We start from the raw sequence: 17,131 nt of genomic DNA on the forward strand, positions 1-17,131 counted from the left end.
AGATCCGACAAGAAACTCAGTGGGCTGTGTCTGTAGGTTAATTTACTCGTCGAGCCCTTCGTCACAAGCGACGGGTTCGACGAGATCGATGACTGGCCAGGCGGTTCTAGGTACGAATGTACGGAAAATTACCAATACTTGAAAGCGTTTGTTAGTTTTATTATTAAATATCAGTATTTTATGAATGTATGTTTACGCAATTATGCTCCTAGTTTTGTTTCAGTTATTAAATGTTAGCTTATTTGATTGATAAGTTCCCGACTCGATCGGATTGCATGTGCATTAAATTTTCGGTTCATGCATTCGGCTTTCATCAGAAATACTCGGGCTCGGCAACCCACTCCCTGCGCGCAGTGTTGCCAGGTTGGATTGAAACAAAATACAGTGCTCCGCATGTAAAATTACGGTAGGAAAATACAGTAAATCATAAAAATCATTACAGTGATTTTGTAGTAAAAAAGATACATACTTTTATTGGAAACTAGCTGACCCGGCAGACTTCGTAGTGCCTCAATTGATAAATAAGAGACCTAAGCTTTTGAAGCTAAGAATAAAATGAACTTAAAACAAAGAAAAGGATTCCATCCAATGTGGGACACATCTAAGAAAAACAAAATTGTTTGTTTTTATATAATTCCGATCATTTTCATATTTATTCACCTTTTAAACCTTCTCTGAACTTTCACGAATAATTCAAGACTAAAATTAGGCAAATAGGTCCAGCCGTTCTCGAGCTTTAGCGAGATTAACGAACAGCAATTTATTTTTATATATATAGATTTCTGCTTATAAGTTCTCTTTTTTTTTCGGCGTGGAGGGTCCTTCGTCATCGCTTTCACGAGTAGACACTTTTAATGAAAATTTTAAAATTTAAGACGCCGTGGTGTTCAAATTTCAAAATACTTGCTTAGGAATTCAACCCGTATCTCATAACGAATAAGGTGCACAATCGTATAAATAAAAAACTGTTTGAAGTTCAAAGTATTTTTTAGGCACAAATCCAATTGTGTTTTTTATTCCTAACAAGATATGAATCACTTTCCTATGCAGTATTTTCATGTGAGTGTTCAAGTTTTTTGAGCATCCGATCTAGCACATATACCTATTTTCATACTTGCAAGTATTTTTGTTCATACCAGGGCGCTAGAAGTAATAGTATTCTGTGCGCGGCGCCGTCCGTACTTCGAAGTGAAAGCCTTGTTTAAAACCTGCTAGCGTAAACACGCCTCATCGGCCTCATCTTTATAAGGATGTAAAGATGAAATGGACTGAAATGAAAGAAGTTGATTTATCTAAATTTGTACTTATGATGAAATGATATATTTGATTTGGCAAAATGAATGAAATCGAATGAAAAGAGATGAGATGAATAATGTTACAATGATGGGTTTTTATTTAAACCATAGTAGTAGACTTTAAAAGAACTCGAGACGTCAAAACTTGTTTCATTATTTCACACTTGTGCACTTTGATAGATGCTAAATAAATAAGTCATAAAATAATTACTACTTTTTTTTGTTTAAAATTATCTTGAACAAAAACTAAAGCGAATTTGGTGCCACAACTACAACTTGGTCAAAATGTATAAGCTTCATTGACGCTCTGGTACGTTGTGATAAAAACTACCACTAGAAATATTGTTAACTAGCCGTACGGCATTTAAAATTAACATTATTATTAGATTAGATTATGATTGTTTACCAATATAGTATTTTAATTTCATTAAACGCCCGCTTCGCTGGGCATTTAAAATTAACATTATTATTTATTGTCATTATTATTAGGGAGTCCAACACTCATATTTAATATATATTATTAGCATATCTATTAAGTAGGTACATGTATTTTCTACATGGATACCAAGTTTCAAGTCAATCGGATGCATGGTTCAGTAGCTATAATGGAACATCCGTAAAAACCACTGTAGATTTATATATTAGTATAGAGTATAGATTCCGTTAGTTTTTTGGATGCCTAGTAATTGAGAAATTAATTAACTAATGAGTTAAGGACTTAAGTGAATTAATCTTAATAATACAAGACATTTATTAGATATTCAATCGATTAATTCCAAATTTAGATTCATTTATTAACATAACTATGCGGTCCAATGCCTGATAAATATTTTTATTGCATATATGGGTGGACGAGCTCACAGCCCACCTGGTGTTAAGTGGCTACCGGAGCCCAGACATCTACAATGTAAATGCCGCCAGGCACCTTGAGACATGAGTTCTAAGTCTCAGTTTTTACAGTAGAACGGCTGTCCCACCCTTCAAACCGAAATGAATTACTGCTTCACAGCTGAAATTGGCAGCCTACCACCGGTAATTACAAAAATCATTACACGTTGTTATTACTTCACTGTGGAAGTCAATCGTGAACATTTGATTCGTATTTCATTAGAAAAATTGGTACCCGCCTGCTGTATTCGAACACCGAGGTATCCCTCTATACGAGGGATGCACCGGACGCCTTAGGCCGAGAACGCAATAGGGGCTGGCCGCGATGCGGCCTGCTGTTGCGGCAAGCCACACATCAATTTTTAGGTACCGATTTGAGGCCAGCCGGCAACCGCTACGGTTGCTCTGGGGCTGCGGCCAGCCGCACCGGTTGAACGATGCGGCGCACCGTATCTCCTCCACGCACGGCACAGTTAGCCCCAAACGCCGCGCGACGCCCGCGAAACCTTGCCAATCGTTTCATTTATGAAACGTGTTCACGATTATGTACGCAAATGAAAGTTATTCATAATGTCAATATTTTTATTTTTTGTTTAAACAAATATGTGTATACAATACATATATAATTGAATAAAATTACTTCTTAATAAACACGAAGTTTTGCTGAAATGACCACCTAGTTCTCCGTGTAGTAATTTTATCAAATGTAGGTAGACAGCCCAATTTACAACTAACAGTTTGTTTATTTTCAACAGTGAGATTATAATGCAACGCTGCATATTATTGTATTAAGACTTCAATAAATTATAACCAAAATAGTATGTACACACTCCAAGCAATAATGTAGATATTAACAAAGCAGCATAACATACTACATAACGTAGTGCGTTATCAGTTTCGATTTTGTCAAATCAGGCCATCTTTCGTCATTTCGAACTTCTAATATGTACAATCACGGAACTGTTGACATGACCGTAAATATGGAGAAATGCAATCGCACCATTTCACCAGGCATAAACCGGTAAGGTATATCACAGCAATTCGAATCAGCCCAATATAAGCACTTATATGAAAACTATTATTATTCTTCTCGAAAGAAAACAATTAACAAATGGAGTGATGTATTGACAATTTTATAATTATAACAATAATTCCATGAACAGTCATCAGCTCCTTGAGCTTTCACAATAAATACATGTTATGCCATTAAAATAACGTGCAATAATTTATAAGTAGCGGGAGTAGCCAGAATAAGGTGCAGGGCGTCGATAGGGCGTCGTTACTATGTGGACAGAGCTATCTGAAGAGCTTCCTTGTGGTCGTTACTTAAAGTCATGAGACATGAATTAAATAATTCGGCATTTGACTGAAAAGGAAAAAGTATTTATTTGAAGTAATTTTTTTATGTTTATTTAAAATCAAAAATAACAGAAGACATGGAACATAAATTGGTGCCAGAAATACATACCAGACAAGAACACATTCATCTCAAAACCAATCAACCAACCTCATCCTTCATCAAAACAGTGACTCAGTTCAAGAATAAAACCCAAATATCTGAGGTGATTAACGAACCAATCAATACCTATTTATTAAATTTATATTAATAATAACAATTAACAATAATATTTACCTGTATCTGTCGAAGTAATGCAACCATTTGCGCATAGACAGGGTTATCGTTTGGTACAGCGTCGGCGCGAAACGCTTCGGCGAGTGTGGCCAGCACACGTTGCGGGGCATCAGGTGTCGATAAAGCGCCGTGTCCGCTGCTCGCGAGCTCGCATAATAAGGCGTACACGTGAGGCGCTTCTTCGGTATCTTCAGTCACCGGTAACCATGTCAGCCAATGCGTGATGATTTCATCCCTATTTATTTGCGAATGATTGTATTTGATAATTTTAGCGACGGCAGATATAGCATTTTCAGTTGCATTGATCTTTTCAAGAGAGCGTGCGTCCGGCTCTGCGACAATGGCGGCCAAAAGAGGTACAGCTCGTGCGCAGGCGGCTGCAAACTGTACGTCACCAAACTGTGCTAGCACGCCGCAACCGTAGGCCGCGGCTTGACGCACTTCCGGTTCAGATTCACGTAATGCATTCAACATTGGCTCCAGGAATATATCTTGATACTTCACACAAGCAGGACCTGCAGTGAATAACATCTGTCTCAGAGCATATAAACTATTAACGATTTTATTTCGGCTGTGACAAAATGACTTACCTCCGAATTCTATTATGTCATCAAAAATACAAATGGCCCACTGGCGATCAGAATAAGGCCTATTAGGCGCAAGTAGCTGCACAAGATGGGGCAACAACGTGTCGAAATGAGGATAGAACGAATCGCGGTAAGCAGACATGAGCGCATGTAATACATCTGCTACGCGAGACAAACTGTACACATCCTCATTATCTTCATCAGCTAATTGTTCTTCTAAGACCTATAATTGATAAGTTTTTATTGTGAACATTTTTATCTTAGATTTTTATGTTTAAACAATCAAAATATGAAGCTTCTGAATACAACGATAAGACACACCTCATCATAATCTTCGTCGGCACGCTTTTGTCGCCTTTCAGTAGCCCGTTCGAAATGTTCAGTTAATAGTTTGTTGAGAATACGCAAGACTTCTGCCATCATCTCATTGTTAGAAAGGCAACCCATGCCCAAAAGTTCGATACACTGCAAATTGTAATCTAATTACTATAAATTCGTAATTTGAGAGAATAACAAATGCATTCCACAAAATACAACGTACTTTGGCTAAGCTGTTGAGCAGTTCAACTTGCACTTCTTGTTCGGGCTCAGAGTCAATGGCTTTAAGCAGTTCAGGAACTATGTAAGCCCACATTCCTTGAATATACTGCGGGCCGCGAATGCGGGCGCATTCAAGGAGATAAGGCAGGGATTCTGCTGCAGCAGTTCTCACATTATCGTGAAAATAAAACTTCAACATGGGCACCATTAGCTTTACAACGTCTTCAGCATATTCAGCAAATGCTTCCTTTAGTTCTCGAGCATAGCAAACTAACATGTCACAAGCAGAAGCTTTGTCTTCAAGTCCTGTAAAATATCAAACTATGCTTAATTAATTATATATGTAGTCAGACATGTAGTCAGCTAAAGAAGATGTGAATTTAATATAGCAACAAGTATTGACCATGTTTTCACATGCACATATAGGAGTTCAGAAATAAAGTGGTTGTGATAAAAATTAATCTCTGATACCTGTTCTCAGTAAGATTAAATATTATACAGGTTGCCAAATGCCATGCCTGTCACGTTAAGAAAATTGTACTATGTTTATAACCTTCGTGTAATTATTAAGTTTTGAAAATTGTTAATCTCAATCAAATGTATCAAATATATAGTATATATAAGTAACACACAAGTGCAAAATAAAAACAGATTCTTATATACTACATAAGAAGTATCATAGATATATAATATTTATAATCACCAGCAGTTTTAATGCCGAAGTTTTGTTGTTCGCCTAGTGTGACAAAATGCCAATCAAGGTCTCCTTCAATGGTTTCTAAATCTTCATTATCAAGAAGTGCTACTTCTGGCTTCATTGCTGCTGTACGCATTACCGGCTCCATAACCATCGGTAAATATTGTGAGAATTTCTTGCCTATTTGAACAATAAAGATTTAATTTATGGCATGGTAGTCTTAAATTTTTCGATTACCATTTATTTTGATAGCACAAATGACCTTCAATGACATTGGTCGTGAAGGTAATCATGTATTCAGTTTTTACATTAAACAAAAAAAAACATTACTTAAAAACAAACATCCTTCAATATTCATAATCGCACTGTCTTATGAAGGCCACACACACACACTTTAAACTTTATATATGAAAAAAAAAAAAAAAAATACTTACCCATTATTCTGCAAATTCTAGACCAAGCTGAGATAAGATATGATGTCTGAGGATCATCAGCAGGCAACTGTTCACCTTCTGTGTGGGTCTTAAGAAGTAAATCCATCACTTCAGATGCATCAGACATGAATTTCTCTTCTCCAACAGCTAGTCCTATAAATCATTTTTAATTGTAATAAGAATTAATTGCTTCAAGCTTAATTTAGTTGAAATGATTAGTTAAAATTATTTATGAAGTTGTAAATCTTTTACAATATGTATGTAAAATGGGCAAACACTTTTTATTAAAACCCATACACCTGAATATTTATGGCTAATATCCAGGACCTTACTGATCAATGAGACCGCATTGGATGTGTAAGTAGAAAAATGTATCATAGAGATTTATTTTCTTACCAATCAAACTGACACACTCTATTGTCTTGCCACGCAGCATCTTAAGTTGATCAGTAGTAGCATTGGCAATTATATACTTCAGACAGGGCATGAGTCTGTCATAATATTTGACAAAGTCTTTCTCAACAGTGTCTGCAACTGAGGCGATTGTTGTCACAATCTGTTCGAGTACCAGTTTTGTACCACATTCAACCAACTGTTAAAAGATAAAAAAAAAAAATGTGTGCGTGTACTAGTGTACACACGTAAGAAGTGAAACTTGTTTATGGCCTTATTTTTCGAAAAATGATCTACATGCAACTTTCTAGAAATTGGTTAAATAAAGTTAAATTAGATAAAGTTTAAACAAAAAGTGTAGTTAAGTATAAAAAAATAAGAATACAGATTTTTTGAAGTGAAACTTCCTTATCGGCGTTGGAAAAAAATTTACCGTCACATTTTTCGGTTACGCGTCACTTTTTTCCGTTACGCGCCATCTGTTTTGTATTCATGTCTATGATAATAAAATCCTTTTGTTTAAACTTTATCTAATTTAACTTTTTTGTATTCATGTCTATGATAATAAAATCCTTTTGTTTAAACTTTATCTAATTTAACTTTATTTAACCAATTTCTAGAAAGTTGCATGTAGATCATTTTTCGAAAAATAAGGCCATAAACAAGTTTCACTTCTTACGTGTGTACACTAGTACACGCACACATTTTTTCAATTTAGCCACGTTATGTATACAAATAAATGAAGTTCAAGTTGTAATTGAAAAATAAAAGTATAAATTAAATGGCATTTGCAAGAATATATCATAATTATATAGTAATACAGTACTTTTTAAAAACAACATCTAATGTCTTTCTCATTATTTTAGAAAATTACAGTTCATCATAAAAAAAAGAAAACTGACAAAATTGTGAACAAAATCAGTTTAAAATAAGGAAATATTTAATTAATATTGGAACAGACCACAGCAAATTTATGACAAGGTTTGGATAATTAGTATAAAGTAAAAAAATTACGGTAGTGAAAATATGTATGTGTACAGAGATCCCAGACTTTCTATAAAAGAGAGAAAGGGAGCAAATTGCCACATTCAATATACCAATGCTATGGAAGTAATTTGACCAAGATGTGATCATATCACTAACGAACATTGGGTAGTGAATACTCTAAAATTAATATGAAAACCACAAAAGTAATCTAAAACAATACGTTTTAACATAATATAGATTTAACTCACCTCTTTAAATTTTGTAGTTAGGACGGCCTCTAGCTTTTTCATTAATGGGTCAAGATACAGAGTCAAGATAGGTTTGGGACAGTCTTCACTGAAGTTTACTAAAGCAGCTGCTGCATGAGCCTGTAAAGACATGAATTAACATTTAAACTGTCAAAATAAGATTATTTAAGATAATTCCACTTGACACTCATGGTAATTATGGTTTTGATCAAATTGTCTTTTATAATATACAGAATATTTGATAGGTGCCATTGGTGCCATAGCTCTTGTTATAAAAATGTATTTGCTTACCTGTACACGCGGGTTAGCATTATCATCGAGCACCATCAGAAGTCCAGGTACAACTTTGCTGTGGAATTTTTTTTCAAACACTGGTGCAAAATCAGTTGACATTTGCCCTACTGCATTGCAAGCTGCATAACGTACTCGGGGATGCTATAAGGTAAAGGAATAAATGATGTTAATTTATGGCTTAACAATATTCTTACCAAAACAAGATATTTTGTAAGTATTAAACAGTTTTCCACTTACAGGGTCACTCAGGTAATTAAGAACAGCAGTAACAACTTGGTCGAGCATCTGTTCCATCTGTTTATGACACCCTTCACCAGCTGAGGAGACAGCCATCAAGGCAGCATGGCGTCTCTTCCAATCTTCAGATTGCAACATTACAGGTACTTGTCCCACAATAAGTCCCAGCATTATCTTGCCACCAAGACCACAGCACATGCGGTCCAATGCTGATTCTGCTGCCACATAATTCCTGTAAATTAATAAAGTTTATATTTAATAATTTGATTTGACGATGAACTAAGTTTAAGTTAGTGAAATATTAAATTGAATGAGTTTAGCTTGCCTTTGTATTCGTGCACCAAGCTTTTTTTTAGTAATCAATTAACATCACTACTGTGTTTATCTTGGCTATCAACACCAAATGATAGTCAAGCCACTGCATTCAATATTATAACATTAATGTTAGCGAGGGACTGACACTCATATACAGAGACACATATGAATGCTAATAATCTCGCTGTTAGTTTAGTAAGATCTTCTGAGAATTCATAGTAATGTATAAATTCAAATAATAAGACCTTACAGGTTTTGAATTTACTTTGAATAAGTTTGTTCATCAGCAAGCAGATTTATCATATTATTCAATACGGTATTTGCTTACATAGCATTTAATTGGTGCTGTCCGAAATTAACATTAGAGTCTAATTACAAACACTGTAGCATATATGTAAATCCTTTAAACAGTTAGGCTTAAATCTGTAAATATGATTACATATTTCCTATCAAGACCTATGTTATTTGAATCATTTGGGTTTGCAATATGAGAATCATTAAAATGGTAACTTACTGGTCATTATCGTCATCAGCAGTGTTGTCCTGTATGGTCCAGTCAGGCTCTTCATCAAGCTCACACATCATCTCAAGTACAAGTGGAGTGAGCATGCTCACGGCATTGGGCACTTGTTTACGCACCATGGCTGGTGCTGTCTCACATAATGTTACCATCGCTTCAAGTGCCAGTTGGCGCCAGTTATCTTCAGCATCTTTGTCCCCAACCACCTAATTTGATTTGTAAAATGATATTTTTATACCATACAATAAATATTTTGCTATATCAAACTACAATAACAGATATAATTATTTCAAATATCAATTGTAGCAATAAGACTCTCATTGATCTTCAATAGTGATACAAATTAATGTCAATTTAGCCACTTTTAGTTTCTGATTATGCTTTCAAACAAAAATTTAACTAAAACAACAAGTAATGACCACAATCCTAATTAATGGGGGCATGCTCCTTAAACATACACTAAGGTCACAAGTTCACTGGCACTCTTAAATGAGTAGTTTTATGTTTTAGGGTTCTACTTTTTATGGCTGTTTCGTTTATAGTCTCTTTACCCATTCCCAATTTTTTTGTAAATGAATTGGTAATTTTAGACATTTTTTACATACCTTTATGCAAACTTGGAATATGGTCTCCAGCTGGGGTCGGAGAAATTTAGGTGTTGATTCTGCTAACTCAATGAGTACTTTCAATGCAGAGTCATCATCAGCTGCTTCAATAGACAGAACTATTACCTGATAACAAAAACATGTACTATTTCATTCAAAATATAATACTATCCCTTTTGAAGATCATTTAAGAATTTAAATGTATTGAGAATTACTATCAAACTCCAGCTTATAGACAAGGCTGGTGTTAGCGAAATTCCAAATTCAATTTTGCACAATTTGGCAGTAACACATTTTATTATAGAAAATGTGCACGTAGGAGTATTTGTGCATACATAAAAAAAAACTGTTGAGTTTATCATATTAAGCAGGCAAATATAATTATTCACTTATTTTTTCTTTGTAGGTTAAGAATGCTTCTGATCTTGGCTATGGATGTGATCAGTGCACTATTTACTGTATAGAGAACAAATCTACAAACCTGCATCAAAGGTAGAAGAACATCACTGAAATGCTTTTGTATGATGGGCTCCTTATCGTGTAGTAGTATAAAGGCGCCTACAGCTTTAACTGCCTGAGTTCGCAAAGCCATTGATTCATTTGGCTGCAAAGCAGATATTAACATGCCTTTTATCACATCCAAGTTTTCAGTCTGACGATTTCCAAATACACCTGGTACAGATCTGTTAACAATAAACAAAGATTTATTGTGTAAAATAAAAGTAAGAAAAAAAATTGAATTAAAATAATTGAAACTTACGTAAACATTCTAATACCAGCTTCTTTGATGTTTGGATCTTGCGCACTGGCACAGGTAAACATGAACTGTAGGAACTCAGGCCACTGGTTGTTGCCATCGTCATCAATATGATTCCTAGCCAGTTCAGAGACTACATCACAAACCTGATGAGTAAATGGACATTTTTAATACATTTTTTTGTTTATTACTTATTTATTTTTCACTGTGAAAGTATTGTTGTTCCAAAGCATTTAAGTAAACCTTAAATTCAGACACACCTCCCCAAAATTGATAAAGATTACTGATCATTTATTCATTAGTTTTTTTCCAAAACCACATCTTTCACCACATCATTTTTAATATTTTTAAATAGATCAGTTGCAGAAAGGTTTGGTTCAGTTTAATGACTAATCTACTACAATTTACATCTCTCTCTGACATGAAGACAGCATCATATGTTCTCAACATGATGCAATATAGTATAAAAACTATATTATTGTGACAGAAATATAATCAACACATCCCAACTAATAGGACTAAAACAAGAAGACTAATTTTGAGCACATTTTGAGCACTGAAGGACAAAAATACTCATCATTGTTCATAAATAACATTTTAATTTTTTTATACAAATTTTGTACCATCTCTTTAAAGTTTATAAAAATCTCCATGTATTATTACCACCTTACAGTCATCTTCAGAATTTTGGTTAAACTGATTACATAGCCTCCCCATAGATTTGATGATTGAGGACTTGTCTGATAAATTCTTATTAGATAATGATGATGATAAACAGTATTTCAAGCAAAAAAAAAGCAATGAGTGGAGAAAACTGATAGCTTACAAGTAAGCCTTCAATACACAGATGCCTTAATTAATTTTAAAAGAGTTCAAACCGGGTGGTAGCATTCACATGAAGTCTATGTGGTATGGTGACCACTCAATATTAGAATATAAGAAGATAAGAGAAAGAATATCATCCCAGGTGTACTGTTGCAGAAAAAAAGGAAAGGTATTAAGTATAAGTTGTGTGAAGTGACTAATACTGTCAAAAATAATAAGCAGTGACTAATTTAATATGAATATTTTCTGTTTGTGTTCAGTATTACATTCTTAGAGTTTCAGAAACAAGTGTTCTCTAATTATTTTTTGCATCAATTGCTTTTATTACATACTCATACATACAACTCACCTTTCTTCGTAAGTACTGGGAAAGATCCATTTGAAGGGTGAGTAACAATTGTTCTCTGAGCACTGTCTGCTGCTCAAATGGCAATTTCGGGAAGAACTCAAAGAATTCTGCACTAAATAATCTTCGTAACAGCACGGCCGCCGTTTGACGCACATCTTCGGCAATGTCTGCATTTTGAATTGAATTCACTAGGTGCACTACTTTTGTTTCTGTTGGAATGTTGTTGTATGCGTCCTTTAAAAAAAATCAGTTTTATTTCAATCTGTTCCGCAGTTTATTAGGTACCAAAAATTCTCGCTAAGGTCACGGGCACCGCCTATTTTCTTATGTAATGAAATAGGCAAAATGGTCATGAACTTGACCTCAACCTTAGTTTGAAGTTACGACCGAAAATTTTCACACAACAATATTGTAATTAACAACAGCATTGACAATTATTATTATGATGCGAGTGTATTCTTTATCTAACCTTATTTTTCTACATTAAACAAGACATGTGCGTACCCGCCCTCCTAAATTCCAAAAGCGGTTGTATGTGGCGGTACCAATGTAGTAAGGTTTGAATACAAAATAAAGCAGTAAAACACCAGATTACTCAGTACTAACAATTTTATAAAGTAGTTAATGTGCAAATGCTATTATATTTTATCGCTTCAAAAAACTATATTCGTTCGGAACCTCCATGACCACGTTTTGACACGAGGCTTTCTGTTTTGTCGAGACAAGGCAGTTTATTTATTTTCATAGTGCAATAATTGCAAATAGAAATTACAGAACTTTATCTTACCTCTGCTTGGGATCTGATATCATTATCGGTTGAAAGTAAAGTATTTAGCAACTGATAAAATTGCGCCTGATCTCCTGCCATGTTGAACTTCTTCAAAAGGAACAATTTTTTTCATCCAACCAACATGCCATACTACTGGCCACTTTCTTTTTTGTTGCCAGTTAAGAAAACAATGAAAACATCGACTAAATGAACTTAAAAAGTTGGAAATATTATGTACCTACTTAATTTCTCAACTATTTTGAGATTTATTTCACTCGCTGACAGAGAGGTCCGGTATTGGGAACGTGATGAATAGATTATCGAATTTTGACAATAAGTAAAATAAATGTTATTATATTTAAATTTATTGTCTTTTAGATTGTTCAGAATTTAGTTTTTCACAAATTAAAACAAGAAATTGTCTTAAATAGTGTAATTAAATTTGATTTAGTAAATAGCACAGATAATTTGACTGTGTAAATAAGTCCGATTAATTCAAAGACCAAACTTTAAAATTTATAAAAATTAGCATAAAAAATAAAATCACTTCCATAAAATTATGTCTTTAGTTAGATCTTGCAGGATTGTGTAGAACCAACTTACAATAGTGAAAATCTTGAGCATAGATATTACACATAATAATTATCTAGAGTTTGAAAGCCCCCTGAGTTTTGACTCAATTTAATTGTTCTAGACTTTTTGGAGGGAACGCAAGGAGTGAAGTTATGTGATTTGTTTTATTTGTCTATTTAGTGTTTCTTCGGGTTTAAGCTGCTTATCAACTGTTTAGTATCTGTGAAAGTGCACAAATGTGGGAAAATAAAACAAAGCCACTGGATGTAACTCTTCGGGATCCTCCCAAAAGTCTCAGTAAATGACTACCTACCATTTTACTGAGATTATATTTCATCCCATATCATCTCATCTCATCACATTTCATTTCACGTCATATTATCATTTTTCATTTATGAAAAAATATATACCGTAAAATGGGGCGATTAGGGATTGAGAGGCGAATCGGGAAAAAACCGGGAAAATCTTTCGATGCTCAATATTAGTTTTATATTCGTTGCAAAATCTTCCATTTTTTGTAGTTTAATAGTAGAATGTTGAAAGTTTACAAAACAACTCTGAATATGCATGATAATAGCTGCTAACTTATAAAAAATCACGTTTCAAATTAACTTCCTGTGGTGGTAATTATTTTAGTGCTAGAAACTTTGCTCTCTTTTATTTATTTGATAATAATAGAAGACGACTGTGATTTATAAACGTTATTTAGTGTTTGAACCATCATATATATTAAAGGTAAGTCTCAGTTGTTATTGGTTTTAATGTATTTGATAAAATAAAAATACATGTCAAAATCTGTTGTTTTTGGGGATATTGGGGACGTCTTAGGTACAAATAAAAACGAAAAAAGGGTCAATTGGGATGAGAATACGTGAAATGGAAACGACCTAAGTATAAATAGGTACAGGTTTGTAGGGTTGTCTATGTAGTTATAACAATATTTTTTAAATTTGTTGGTAAAAATCTGGTTTATTCATGATGTTTTTGTCTAGAACTTTTATTCAAAATTATCAATGTGTTATTTTATTGTTTGGTAAATATTTATATTATCAGTTAAGTATTGTTTTCTATTTTTAGATATGCCTCGCGTGTATCTATCAAAGAGTGCAAAGCCTCATAAGAGATATGATCCCTTAATATTAAAAACAGCAATAGAAGCATATGAAATTGGGAATAAGTCTTTAGTTGAAATAGCTAAGCAATTTAATATAAGTAAGTCGATTTTGCACAGACATGTAACAAGAACAATGAAATCTCAAGGTGGACAAAAATGTCTAAGTACATACATACATACATAATAAAATATTTAATATTTGTTCAGAGTGGGGGAGAGGTGACATCTCCCATGTACTTTTTTCAGCTTTTCAATATTTTTTATGCAACAAAATAAATTAATTTAAACCCTACAACCCTAGCAAATTTCTCATTTCGTCCCAATTAACCGCTATTTCCGGGTAAATAGGGATTACACCTATTTTTGCTTTTTTTGCTTAAACTGGAATGCTAGTTGCGTAGTTTTAAATTGGACAATAATGATGCCCCCAAGACTCAATCATTTTGATCCTGATATAGCATTATATACATCAACAACTACCTTAAAATTGGTCATAAATTTGGAATTTGTCCCTAATCGCCCCATTTTTCCGGTATATACAAAAGATTAGGCTGTATGGTCTGACACCGTGGCCTTTCCAGTTGGTAAAATAAAATTACTACTACTTTATTTTTCTAAATTGTGTCTAGCATAGATTATTTAGAACACTTATTAAATGAGTGTCTAGATACGAAATTGAAAATTGAAAATAACATTAACTCACTCAGTGATTTGTACACACAAGTGATTATGAATTTGTTTGTTATCAAAACCATTTAATACGCAGGTTATTATGGTAGGTTATAAAATAATCTTATAGACTTCAAATTCCAAATAGATAATAATGTTTTTTTCATAGAACATCCCAACAATATAACGTTACAGGATATCTGATATATCTTTCTTAAAAAGGGGGTCTGAAATTTTTTCTTTGGGTATTGGTTACGTTGTCCCCTTTATTGCATTAATAATAAAAGCAACATTAAATGAACAGCAGAGCAACTTTTCATCCAGCTTTCTGACACAACATAACCCTAATTTTACTCACCTGTGCGCCATTCAAAAACAAAGATTTTGAGATTCGAAATAATAAAAATAATTAGTACCACGCATTTAGTACTTAGGGTATCCAATTACTTTTCAGGCTAGCTCAATAATTCTGGCAGGTCTTGGTATGGCAGCGGTCGGTTTCGCCGGACGATATGTTCTAAAGCAAATGCCAAACGCTTCAATGAAATTTGCCGAAGCAGTGAAGAATTTACCTAAATTCGACTCTGAAACATTAGCAAATTCTAAATATTACAAAGGTGGATTTGAACCAAAAATGACGAAAAGGGAAGCGGCTCTTATTTTAGGCGTAAGCCCCACAGCCAGTAAAGCTAAGGTGAATATTTTTGATTGTCTTTAACCACCTTATTTGACAGCAAGTGGTCATCTTTAGTCATAGATACACTCGGGAGTGGTAAACGGTAGAAAGGGCTAGATAGGTCTTTTTTGTCCTTCAAACTGGAACACATCAAACTTTTATGATTACAAAAGAAGTAGGAGCATACCTTATACAGCGCTAAAAATGGCTAAAGCCCTGCTGACACATGAGGGCCCTACTTCCTAGCAAGTCTGTACGTGAGCAGTGAAATCTATCCAGGTGTACAAGCTAATATTTATGATGCACACTTCTTCTCCTCCTTTTTTTCCTACTACCCTCTGCTGGGGTGTAGGACTCGAATCAAATCCTTCCATTTACATCGGTCTTGGGCAGTCTATACATATATTTAACATCTGCATAACTTAGTTTTAATGTTATTGTTAGCTGTAAATTGTTGTATTATAACTAATAACATCTGTAACTTATAAAATGGGTAGTAAAATTAAATAAAACAAGATCAAAAATGTTTCCTTAGCTAGACAATGTTTATAAGTACATAAAAAGTACATACATTCACCTTAAATTCCAATCAACTATTAATTATTAGTTTTTCCTTGCTTAGATGAGTCAACAAGCTCATGCTCCAAGTTGTTTTGAAGCTCCATACATTATATGTATCACAGTGTGAATACTTCCTCAAATATCAACCTTGCAGTTGAAGTCTCAATTGAATTGTATAGGTTGTTAACTTTGTCTAATTTAAAACATTAAATATAGCGATATGAAACATATTTTTCCAGTGATTATAAAGAATACATATTTGATTTTCAGCTATAAATATCATGGTCACATAAAAAGCCCTCATTTAGATATTAAAATATCTTAATAGTAATTGTACAGTTTATTTCATTCACAAGTTTCTTTTTCAGATTCGAGATGCTCACCGTAAAATAATGCTATTAAATCATCCTGATAGGGGTGGGTCACCCCTCATAGCAGCAAAGATCAATGAAGCTAAAGATCTACTTGAAAGTGGAAAATCATAGGCACAACAATATTTTTTGTAAATACGAAAGTTTTGCAGACTTAGTTTTGATTGTGATCATTTTGTGTCTAGATTTAATAATGAATTTAGTATTAACAAATGTTTAGTTATTTAATTTTTAGTTGCATTACAAATGCAGCTGCTAAGTAGAAATATTTTTCAAATTACCATGGTTTTTTATTCTTAACCTATTTCATTGAATTTTCTACATATAGTGCTCATTTATATGTATTATGCCATAAATTCGTGTGTGGCGGGTAGCCATCACACAACGCAAGGTAATTGACAGATGCCTGAATCTCGCTTACGACATTTTCAAGATAAAGCGCATATATACAAGTTCCGAATAACAACATTCGGACGTCATCTCGGATCCTCCCGATCCACTAACGGTGCTTTTAGGTACTTCAAGCACCGGTCACCGTTCTCGTCGAACCCGTCGCTTGCGACGAAGGGCTCTACGAGTAAATTAACTCTCAGACACAGCCCACTGAGTTTCTCGCCGGATCTTCTCAGTGGGTCGCGTTTCCGATCCGGTGGTAGATTCTGCGAGGCACGGCTCTTGCTAGGGTTCGTGTTAGCAACGTCATCAGGTTTGAGCCCCGTGAGCGCTCACCTACTAGCCACGGTTACGCTGAAATAGCCCCTAAGGCTATCAGCTTAGGTAGGAAAAAAAAACAA

At 34.1% G+C, this 17,131-nt stretch overlaps 2 protein-coding genes and 1 long non-coding RNA gene across 4 annotated transcripts; 2 read left to right on the forward strand and 1 right to left on the reverse strand.

Annotated features, from left to right (window-relative positions):
• Positions 1 to 858: 858 nt before the first annotated feature.
• Positions 859 to 2,834, forward strand: LOC119629538 (uncharacterized). Its single transcript, XR_009975060.1, has 2 exons — positions 859 to 1,605; positions 2,550 to 2,834. It is a non-coding gene; the product is annotated as an uncharacterized LOC119629538 (long non-coding RNA).
• Positions 2,752 to 12,678, reverse strand: LOC101740958 (importin-5). Of its 2 annotated transcripts, XM_038015641.2 has the most exons (17): positions 12,392 to 12,564; positions 11,605 to 11,838; positions 10,434 to 10,576; positions 10,155 to 10,356; positions 9,674 to 9,799; positions 9,063 to 9,274; positions 8,234 to 8,465; positions 7,994 to 8,137; positions 7,703 to 7,822; positions 6,471 to 6,666; positions 6,075 to 6,227; positions 5,647 to 5,820; positions 4,945 to 5,249; positions 4,725 to 4,868; positions 4,407 to 4,626; positions 3,817 to 4,331; positions 2,752 to 3,549 (listed from the first exon to the last, which is right to left on the reverse strand). In XM_038015641.2, exons 1-17 carry the CDS (start codon positions 12,470 to 12,472, stop codon positions 3,466 to 3,468), a joined length of 3,285 nt encoding a protein of 1,094 aa, XP_037871569.1. In that variant the 5' UTR covers positions 12,473 to 12,564; the 3' UTR covers positions 2,752 to 3,465. The 2 variants fall into 2 exon arrangements, with proteins under 2 accessions (XP_037871569.1, XP_062528675.1); XM_062672691.1 differs by having other exon boundaries at positions 2,752 to 4,626; positions 12,392 to 12,678.
• A 2,021-nt stretch (positions 12,679 to 14,699) lies between these two features.
• On the forward strand, positions 14,700 to 16,552 carry LOC692804 (DnaJ domain-containing protein; the record flags this gene model as incomplete). Its single annotated transcript, NM_001046651.1, is given in 3 exon segments — positions 14,700 to 14,835; positions 15,184 to 15,423; positions 16,335 to 16,552. Coding segments are annotated over 3 exon segments (360 nt in total). The 3' UTR covers positions 16,452 to 16,552.
• Positions 16,553 to 17,131: the final 579 nt, after the last annotated feature.

Source organism: Bombyx mori, chromosome 15, assembly GCF_030269925.1.
Source record: "Bombyx mori chromosome 15, ASM3026992v2".
Classification (NCBI taxonomy): Eukaryota; Metazoa; Arthropoda; class Insecta; order Lepidoptera; family Bombycidae; genus Bombyx; species Bombyx mori.

Coding starts and splice junctions, on each gene's coding strand:
- LOC101740958 (XM_062672691.1), bottom strand. CDS start 12,472: ATGGCAGGAGATCAGGCGCAATTTTATCAGTTGCTAAATACTTTACTT. Junction 8,466..9,062: donor GCTGATGACGATAATGACCA/GTAAGTTACCAT, acceptor ATTAATTTACAG/GAATTATGTGGCAGCAGAAT. Junction 6,667..7,702: donor TAACTACAAAATTTAAAGAG/GTGAGTTAAATC, acceptor ATCTTTTAACAG/TTGGTTGAATGTGGTACAAA.